At 35.5% G+C, this 10,648-nt stretch overlaps 1 protein-coding gene across 4 annotated transcripts in view; it reads right to left on the minus strand.

Annotated features, from left to right (window-relative positions):
* BORA (BORA aurora kinase A activator) overlaps nt 1-10,543 on the minus strand; it is a 40,112-nt gene extending 29,569 nt beyond the window's left edge. For 2 of the 4 annotated variants that reach the window (XM_073212527.1, XM_073212526.1), the window contains exons 1-5: nt 10,408-10,543; nt 9,389-9,556; nt 7,592-7,698; nt 4,611-4,656; nt 1,730-1,811 (exon numbers count right to left, since the gene is read on the minus strand). In XM_073212527.1, the coding sequence (XP_073068628.1) occupies nt 1,730-1,811; nt 4,611-4,656; nt 7,592-7,698; nt 9,389-9,541 (388 nt within the window). In that variant the 5' untranslated portion in view covers nt 9,542-9,556; nt 10,408-10,543. Of the gene's footprint in view, nt 1-1,729; nt 1,812-4,610; nt 4,657-6,346; nt 6,433-7,591; nt 7,699-9,388; nt 9,557-10,407 lie in introns of those variants that run through there. The other 2 variants (XM_073212528.1, XM_073212529.1) reach the window with 2 other exon arrangements.
* Nucleotides 10,544-10,648: the final 105 nt, after the last annotated feature.

The following is a 10,648-nucleotide window of genomic DNA, read 5'->3' on the forward strand; positions in this document are numbered from 1 at the left end:
GTTCCGTGGATGCTGGCTGAAGACATGAGGCTTCTGGGACAGAGACAGAGGACTTCATTCTTTCCTGCACAGCAGCTGCATGAACTTCATGTTCACATCAGTTCTCTCTGACCCCTAAGTCCCAAGGAGGTGACATGAAACAGCCCAGGTGGATGTGACACACATAGTAGATCTTTGTCACAGCTGAGGGGGGAGCCCTGAGCTTGGAAAATCCTGTTCTTTTATAAGCTGCAAGCAAACCTGATCCAGAGGGAGTCAAAACCTACCCTCTGCTCCAGAGTGACACAGCATCTCTACCTTCCAATTGCATTGTTCACAATACAAAAATACTGTTGAAAAGACAAAACCTATCATACCACTCCTTACTTAATGAGACCCATGGACAATTGTTTCTCAGCACCACATTGAACAGGTGGCCCTGGAGCCCACCCTATCAACCACTGTGCTGTCATCACGGGCTTGGTTTTCAGCATCTTTCTGATCCTACGTCACTTTCACTAAAACAGGATACTTGGAATACGAAACTATCTTATAAAAAGGATCACATAAGTTAATTTAACTGCTCAAAAACACAACATTAAAGAATTCTGTAGGAAAAAAGACAGTATCTATAAAAATGTCACCTTGGAAATAGAATTTAAACTGGGAGAGGTATTAATAAACAACTTCTTTATTTTACAAAGAAAAACCTGAGGTCTAAAGAGATTGAATAATTTGATCAAGCTCATCCCTACTGGCTGATAGCATCAAGTTTATAACCTGGACACACAGATGAACAAGTCTCCCTGTACTATAGCACACAACCTTTAGTTTGTAATGGCTGAGAATTCACTCTAAACCAAGAATGCCTAGTTTTGAATCCAGGTTCTACCACTTTTATCTCTGTAATCATGAGCTAATGCTCTAGCCTTCCCCAAACTAGGTCTTCCTACCTATAAAGTGGGGCCAATAATAGCACCTACCTCTTATGGGCTATTACATGAATTACTGAAAGCACTTAGCACTGTCCTGGCATATGGAAAGTGCTCAATCCATTTTACCTACTACTGTTGGGTTTCTGATAAAGTATAAAACAAATATTCTCTCTTATCCTGAGAGCATAAATAATGTATGCTACATAGAAGAGTGGGCAATTCTAATGAAATGAGGGATATCTGAACACTGCTCATGACCCAAAGGACAGCAAGAGCAAATAAAGATAACCATTTCCTGGAGGTAGAAAAACATTTAAAAGATTAGTGGCTTGCCCTTCAAGTTCTTTATTAATTTTGAAGATAATCAGCTGTATTACAATGTCCTAGAGGTCAAGTATCCATCCCTCCTCTGCCTTTATATGAAATCAGCAAATTAGAAAAGAGCAAAGCAACTTAAGGTTTTCACTTAAAAAAATTAACCTTCAGAATGATGGCAAAAAATCATTTAACAACTCAGCTCTTTGTTTGTATCAACTATTTCTACATCTATAGATCCTCTACAACTATCATTATAACTGACAATGGTAATGAAGAAAAAGTGAAATTCAGAATAGAATGGCCAAAATAATTCAGGACATGTTAGTCAATTTTTTAATCCTAACCCTTAAATAGTTAAATCCTCTAGTATCCAGAAATTTAATTTGTAGCAAGCTCCTTACCAAAGCAGATAAACTGACACTTTATTAAATGTTGCTTTCCATTCACTTTTTTATGATTCTATGATTTTTAATCATATGATTTTTTAGTACACTCACATTTACTGGAATGATACTCTGCAAGCTGTTTCCCTTCATGGTCAGTCCAAGGAGAAGGTACGATTACATCTTTAGTAAAAAACTAGGAAAATAAAAGTCATACAATTAGGTATATATTTCTCCCAAAATACAATAGAGTAGCTGTGTTATTTTCAAATAACCATCAAACACATTCTATACTTACTTCATAGTTATACTTAAAAGAGAAATCTTAATACTTTAAATCAAGTGCTTAAATTTAAAATTTGCAAAGTAAGCTAAGGATATTAATCATAAGAGAAAAATATTTTGAATTTCTCTCCCAGTTTTTTTTTAGGGAGGAATGATAGAAGGGAGGATGAAGAGGGAAAAATAAATGGAGATATATGTATACATCTAAGCAAGAATGAATGGTGTGCTGGGGCCAGTTTCGTTGGCTCTCCAGAGCTAATTCCTACATTTTCAGGTATTTTGTGCTTCAGTCCTTGAAGCCAATATTAAAATTACATAAACTTGAATAAGTAAACTGTATTAAAAATAAAATTAATAAATACTCAAAATCATCAGTCTATTTTACTACATTTACCAGTATCTATGCTCTTGAGGTTAATTCTGTCTTCTGTATCTGTATGGTGGCACTCCCACATATAACGGTGTGCCGCTGAGCTTCTTTTCCCATTTAGGGATGTCACATCAGTAGCTTGAAAGTGGCTATGGCTGGAGTATTTGCATTATGGGCATCAGCCATTACTATAAATCATACTCTTCCCACAACCAGAGGGCCAGGAGTTAACCACTTACCAATACACCATGGGCCAGTATATTCACATGGAGGTAAAGCACTTGGATACATTTTCCCTCTTTCATTCCAAATATACAATTAGGCTTAATATAGTATCTTTCCTTTCCCTCTCTCTGTTTTGGGGACAATTCAAAGTATTTTGTTTCTATTTTGCTATATGTGTGGCAAAGAACTAATTTCCTTGACCAAACTATCTAAGAATACCTGAGGAAAAAAATGTAAAAAAAATAGGTGAGAGTGTATAGATAAAGACAATTCCCAGAAAAAAAAAAGAATCCATAAATTTACGAAGCACTGTAAAAGTTTACAGAAAATGAAAGATAAATCCAAATAACAAGATGAAATGTTTAAAGTAGTAAAAGTAGCACAAATTAAGAAGTTTGAGCATAACCAGCATTGTAGATAAGAGAAAACAGGAAGTATCATAGTGTAGCCAGGAGTAAAAACTGGTAACCTTTTGGGCAATATGGTAAAATTTACCTGAACTAAAAACATAAAAGCCTCTAACTTAGCAAAGCCCATTTCAATCACACAGATGAACAAGTATGTTCACTGCAGCATTATTTGTGATAGAAAAACACTAAATACAATATAAACATTTATCAATAGGGGCTGGGTTAGGTTATGATATATTCACAATGGATTACTATACTATCACTAAAAATCTGTATGTACTGATAATCAAAAAAATCTAAGAAATACTATTAGGCAAAAAAAAGCAAGGTGCAAGACAGTATAAGAATGCTGATCCTATTTGTGTAAAATATTTAAAGGGCATGTGCTATTTATATACATGAAATTAATTTGGAAGTATAAATATTACAGTAGTTACTTTTAGAAAGTGGGATGGGAGAACAGGAGACTCTAAATTTTCATTTTCTATTTTTTCTTTGCAGTTTGATCTTTTTGCTTTGTTTCTACTATGTGCATGTATTTAGTCTATTTTCAAATATGTACACATACATGAAAAAAATATTTCAGTCAATTATTTTGTTGCTAATATATTGACCCTAATCTTCACCTCAGACTTTATATTCTTAATTTTTCTGGTGAATTTCCTTTTAAAGTTGAAGATTCTAAAGAGAAAGTAGATTTTCCAAAATGTTAGGAAATGGGAAAGAATCTGAGAATGCTCAGCTGGAAAGGAGTTAAGTGATTGGATCCAAAGGAAAAATTTTAAGTTACTAGATACAGAAGTAGATAATGTTCAGCAGGGGTAAGGTATATGAAACTGTTTTTGAAGAAACAGGCTCTATCTGAAAGGCGACAACAAGGGAACAACATCAACACTAGAAAATTAAGTGCAGGAGGGGCCAGAGCATCACCTAATCTCTGAACGTGCCACAGCTGAAGTCTTTTTGGGTAGAGTAGAACTAAATATCTAAGAAAGAAACGTGGGTATAAGGGCCGGCATGGGAAGAAGGAAAAATAATGTTGCCATGACATAAAGATTTTCTACAGAAATAACTAAATAGACAACCCTCATTTGCACTCTAGGAGTGCAGCAAACAAAGAAACAAAAAGGGAAAAACTTCATTTTATTAAAAAAAAAGCCCTAAGTTTGTGGTACACTTTTTCCATTTTACAGTAAGACATTTTATTTCATGAAATATATTACAGATCTCATTTTAGATCTCACAAATCCAAAGTATTAATGACAACAAACGATAATCCATTACTGATGCTAATTCAGATTCTCACAGGCTAAAAATATTCAATTTCCTTTACATAAACTCCAACTTGAAACAGAACTTTGTGCTAAACGATATTCTGAAGTCACAAGGCAGACAAACTGTGCTACGCCCTGGGAATGAAAGGATGAATGAAGCACAATATTGGCCAAAAAAAGAATTCAGTCCAAGAGAGAGAAGCACTAAACTGATCATTACAATAATATCTAAGCACTCTGACAGGCCCTGGGGTAGCTGAAGAACACTGGTCTTAGGAGAGCAAGAGGGGCTCTTCACACAGCTGGAGACCAGGCAGGTTGGGGGGAGGTTAGGGCAATAAAGGATTTGAAAGAAATCTTCCTAAAAGAGGTGATGTGCATGCAGATTTGATGCTTAACTGGCATAGTGATCAGCAACAGTTTTAAGTTACCTCTTCAATGGCTTTTTGTCTTTTGTCTTCCACATCTTTATCTATTCTATACAGAGATAAAGAAGAAAAATAACAATGCCATTACTTCAGCTGATTGAACATTAAAAATAATAACCTTTCAAAAAAATAATTTCCTTCTGTTGAAAATGGGCAAATGTTAAGCTCATTTTAAAGAAAAATTGGTATTTTATCACATTTAGTAAATGACCGTATTTAGATATTTGACATTGTGCAGTTAGGCTCACCTCCCTCTTTTCCATTCACAGTCAGAATGGAATATTTTCTTTTAAAAGGCTTACACTGATATAATTTAAAAGTTACTAACAACATAAAGTAATTTGAATAAACTTTGTCCTTTAATCACCACAAATTAAGAAGCATTTTATTCCACAGAAATCTAAAATTGTTCAAACCCTTTGTCTTCAATTATAACAAATTTATCATGGCCATAATTTGGGAATCAACTCTTACTCTGAAATAGAGGAAAAGAAACTATCATCCTTATAGTTCTGAATAGGCAAAAAAACTAATTGAATAAAAAAATGAATAAATAATTTAATGAAATGAAATATTGACAATATAAACTTTTGTCCAAACGAATTCTTTTTTTTCTCATTTTGATATAATATGCAATTACAGCAACACAAGTGTATCAGCTATAAGATTTAACATAAAATGTCGGGTCCCAAGCACAAAACATACACCTGCCAAGGACTCAGCAGTTAGCCTTGTAGGACCACTTTTTCATGTTCCAGGAAAGAATATTTGCATTCTGTCAGTATATTATTCAGAAACTTTTTTTAACAACAATTTATTTTCTCTTAAAATTTTTCATGTATATATTTGCGGCTGACCAAAGCTTATATAAGAATGCACACATTTTAGAAAGTAAAATCAAGTGAATTTTTCAAGTAAGGAAATTATGAGAAAATAGACTACATTGATAATTCACGTATCTACAGATTGAGTAACAGTCATTTTGAGGGTAACTCATGGATGTAACCAGGTCAAATGACAGTGCATAATAATAATAATAGCATATCATATTAATAAACTCTGATCTAGGACTACCTCATTCAGAAAACTTTTGCTGCTTCATCAGAGGGACTTTAAGAACCTGAAAGTCCCTGATTGTTGGAAGCAGTGAAAATCAGTTTGGCCAAATATTGTAAGTCAGCCAGATCATGAAAGGTTCTAAGAAGTCATATAGCGTACAATATCCTGATGAGTATATAACAGAACACTGGCATAATGCATACAGGTTACAGGGATGCCCTGAATGGATTCTTGGGGTGGGAGTGGTGGGCTGTTTCAGAATTGTTCACCTGTATCAACAGACTCATTTGTTTATACCAGTACACCTTACAGTTATTTTCTATGTGTAGCATGGTATAAAAAAGGTAGGAAGCACTGAAATAGGGAACTCAGATTAGAAAAGAAGAGACATTGGAAGCCACTGCTTGTTTCTAAGAATGATGCAACATGTTTTGTTGAGAATATACTCACTACGTCTAGTTAAAGCCATTACCATTCATTTACATTAACAAATTTAAGTTAAAATGAGGGTATTTTTCCACTCTTTTCCCCTCCTTTATATTACAAATTTATCTACTGAAATACACCAAGATTCTTTGCAGGAATCTACCCAAAGAATACCTCATTTGTTAGTAAGTACAGAAATGTTATGTCACAACTTTGTTAACTGTAATTTTGACTATAGAGGTCAGGAATAATACCTCATACTCCTTCAGTGTTCCTCCTAGTGCTCAGTAAGTACCCTTAGACTGACAGATAATCGTTGTCCACGGCTGAATATACTGACCTAGCAAAATAATAAAGTGTGCAGTTTTTGGGTGAAACAAAAAATGTGTCTCATTTGTGACTCATTTACTTCTAGATATTCTTTTTACCCTCTGTTTCAAAGGTATTATGAAGATTTAAGTTAAAATCCTTTCATGCTGTATCCCATTCTATTTCCTTTCTACAACAATTTGGATGGACATTAATTTATTTGGATGGACAGGAAGGGGTAGAAAAGCCAGACAAATATTTGCAGTAACATCTCAACATTTTTGTGTGACTAAATTCTTAAGCTAAAGGGTAAATGATTATTATATTGAACTGACAGCACATGTGCCTTGGGACAGAAAATTAAAAAAATACCAGTATTCTATTTTTTCAAATATATATATAAAAATCAGACCATAAAACGGACATCAACAAGAGTCCCTCAAACCATTAACGAATACTGCTACCTATAATTTACAAATATTGTTATTTGTAATAATTAATTACAGATTATTGCAGTATGTAATACAAAACTAAGTACGTTCTGCCAAAGAAATGCATGTTCTCACTACATTAGGCATCATTAATCAGGACAAGTCTGAAGCACATTAGTGCTTGGAAACCTATACAGTATATCAACAAATAAGTTAGGGCTGTTCTCATTAGTAGGCTGAATTCAAGACAACGTAATTCAGATCCCTTAAGTGTCCTATGTCAAAGTTGGATGGTATCTAGAAAATCTCTCTCTATTGCTAATGGATACTCTTCCATTCAATGAATCTTAACTTGGTAAGGGGATTTAGGCTTCCCCAAATGTACATGGCAATGACTCTGCATTTGCTTTACTCCACCACACACCAAAATACAAAAATTCAATGGCAGAAGCCACAGTCATGCAGAAAGGTACAAATTTCAAAATGTTCTTCCCTCTGTCAAGTGCTGGGGAGGGAGACTTATCCCATAAGTAAATAGAAGGAGAAGGTTATCTCTAACGAAAAAGACTCCTACCCAATTTTGTAACTTAGCAACAGAAGCTTTCTGAATGTAGTTCCTTGAACTCACTGCTCATTGAGATACAATAAATCTGTGTCAAAATTTTTCCTCCCTGATATCATTACATATAAAAATATTCAATTTTCTCACTTCATTTGAGAGAATGTTATATCACTTAGGTGCAAGAAAAGAAAACTTACCGAGAATGACTTAAGTATAAAGCTTGACGATGAATGTCTTCTGGGTCTATTTCTACAGGATTTATTACAGCTAGTTGATCAATAGACCATCTAAATTTCCCTGGAGTCTTAACAAAAGAAAGTGAGCTTATGAGTTAAAACAAACTAAAATAGTTCATCAAAATGCTAAGCAATGTCAGCTTCAAAAATAATGTGGATGTTTGTAATATAACAGTATTTTAAAGCTCATATTTTAAAAATGGACTTTACTACTAAATTAAGTGGCAAATGATAACAAATCACACTACATCGACTGACTGGACTGTATCTTTTAAAAAATATCCAAATCTTCCATCTGGATGATTTTTTTAAATTTCATAATAGAAAAATTACAGTGGAATAATAAAGGCATTCTACAATTAGTACTCATCAGTAATGCAACATCCCTCATGTAAAAGTATCTCCTATTAGAGCTTGCAAAGACCTTTACTTTCACTAAGAAAGAACTAAAATTAAACAGTCCCACTACAAAAGTGCCTGCAAGAGCACATGAAATAATTGAGCCTTAAAATAATTATGAATGGTAATCAGTGCTACCTTTCTGTATTCAACTGCTAACTGAACCAAAATTATCCAAATCCTAATCTATAATTTGCAAAGTATTTTTTACAAATTCAGGGTTAAAAACCCAAGATGCCATACATTCTGACTTTGAGGATTTAGTTGCAACCATTGCATTACTTTTAAGACCAACAGATTTTTTTACATCTAAAATTTAATACAGTTTAATTAAAAATCACGAGGTCAGATAATGAGCCAAAATAAACTAACTTTTCTCCAGTGTGTACCTGCTCTTTGTTTAAACTGCTATGAAAGTGTAGCATAAACAGCCACCCAGTTGGCAGTTTTTGTAGGTAATTTACTAGGTAAAACAACACACTTCAAAAGAGCTTCTCCAGTGTGGCAAATAACAGTAAAAATAAGCTAAAGTGATGAAGTCTTCCCTAACCTCCAAAAGAGTGCTTCCCCTTTGATATCACTCTTTTGTTTCACTAAAATTGCAGCACACATCATATTCCTTTGAAGTTGCTAAGTTAGTTGTGTCTATTCCATTAGAATAGAGGTTGGTTCCTTGATACAATCTGCAAGCTAAGAATGGTTGGGAAAAAAACCCACCAAAATATTAATGTTTCATGAGATGTGAAAACTGCATGAAATTCAAAACCCACTGCTCATAAATATAGCTTTATTGGAACATTGCCACGTTATTTACATATTGCTTATGACTGCTTCTGTGATACAAGGCAGAGGTGAATATCTGTAACAGCAACCAGATGACTTGCAAAACCTACACTATTTACTTCCTGGCCCTTGATGGAAAACGTTTGCTGACACCTACATTAAAGTATAAGCTCCTTGAGCGTTTGTGTCTAATGACCATGACTTGTTCACAGTGTAATCTCCATACCCAGCACTGGATGACACATGGCAGCATCCAAATAATGTTTGCTCGACAAGTGAGAATAGTTAGATAACATAACTTCTTCTCTAATGGTATTAGCAGATGTATCACTAACCAGAGTGTCTAGCTACACTCACAGCTGCAGGAAGCCAACATGCAATCCATTGAATAAAAAAATAGAAATGCAAATTAAAAAAAATTTTCCAGCGAACTTATTTTTAGCTCAACCACTACATTGTAATGAACACTGCAGTTAGAAAAAAAATCCAGATTATGCTCCATGATCAATTTCCCCTTACCTTGTAAAGTCGTTTACACTTAAAATTACTTGTAAACACGAGTCAAGAATAACTTACTGGTAATTTTGTTGATTTAAAAACAGAAGGACTGGAGAGAGTTTGTTCATGGAGATTAGAATAATCACCAGGACTTTCGAAAGGATTCAAAACAGGGACTCTTCCTGGAGTTTCCGGTGTTATTTGCGTATTTGATTCTCTGACATCTCCCATAGCACAGAGAGAAAACTAAAAAGAAATCAGAAGTATGTGTAACAGAACGACTAAGTTCCTCTGACATTCATTTTGACAACTGAAATGTATTCAATAAACATTTATTTCACAAAAAGAAAATTAAAAATCTAACATTTTTCTCAAGTGATCCTTGAAATAACCTTGAAAGTTAGAGAGTACTGTGTTAGTGATATCATTCTGCAGAATCACAAGATCAGAGAAGTTAAAGCACTTGTAAGAAGCAGATAACTACATATGAGTGGCTCTGCCTTCGAGGCAACTACATGTTACAATATGCACAAAACCCTTCCGGCTAAAGGACTTACACCTATAGGTTTTTTGTTCATTATCCCAAGTCTTCTAACACTTTGAACATCCTTCGTATATCCCAGAAATTCCCTATCACATTGCAGTTGCTAAACAACTATTTATAGCAAGCAAATACGAGACGAGAAAGCTTGTGCACGGGTGCTTTTCTTACACATTAGCCCCCGTCACATAAGTATGCCTGATTAGGGCTACGAAATTAACCGCCTTTGGCTGCCCCTCCTCAAACATCCTCCTTTGGCTTAAGACCGCCAGGGAAGTAATCGAGACAGGATTACTTCCAAAGTGGGCTGTAATTTGAGAATAAATCCACTTCTTGGAAGGGTGAAGTGCAGCCGGCTTCTTGCGGTGAAGGGCAGAGGAGGACAGTCACGCCGGTGTCACCCCCAACCCTATGCTATCACTTTATTGGCGCCGGTCTCTGCCTCTCCTACACCCTCGCTGCTCCCATTCACCCCAAGGCAGGCAGGTCTAGAGCTGGAAAAAGTGAGCTCTCCAATTGGGACAAGAAGAAAGGCCAAGAGCTACACAGAACGTACCTAGTGGTGTGTATAAAAAGGAAGCCCCCAGTAGCGCGATTCCGGGCGCTCCCGAGGGGCCAGGACAGCTCCCCGAACAGGCATAGATTCTTTAACTCCTCGCTTCCGCGATGTCTGAGGCCAACCAGGGCACGGGCCTTGAAGGCCACTGCCAATCGCATCGCACCGCTGTCCGCGAACCGGCCAATCGCATCAACGTCGCGTAGTACATTCGAATTAGCAGGTCCTCGCTTCACATTCC

The sequence above is a fragment of the Manis javanica genome, chromosome 9 (genome assembly GCF_040802235.1).
Source record: "Manis javanica isolate MJ-LG chromosome 9, MJ_LKY, whole genome shotgun sequence".
NCBI classification, from domain to species: Eukaryota; Metazoa; Chordata; class Mammalia; order Pholidota; family Manidae; genus Manis; species Manis javanica.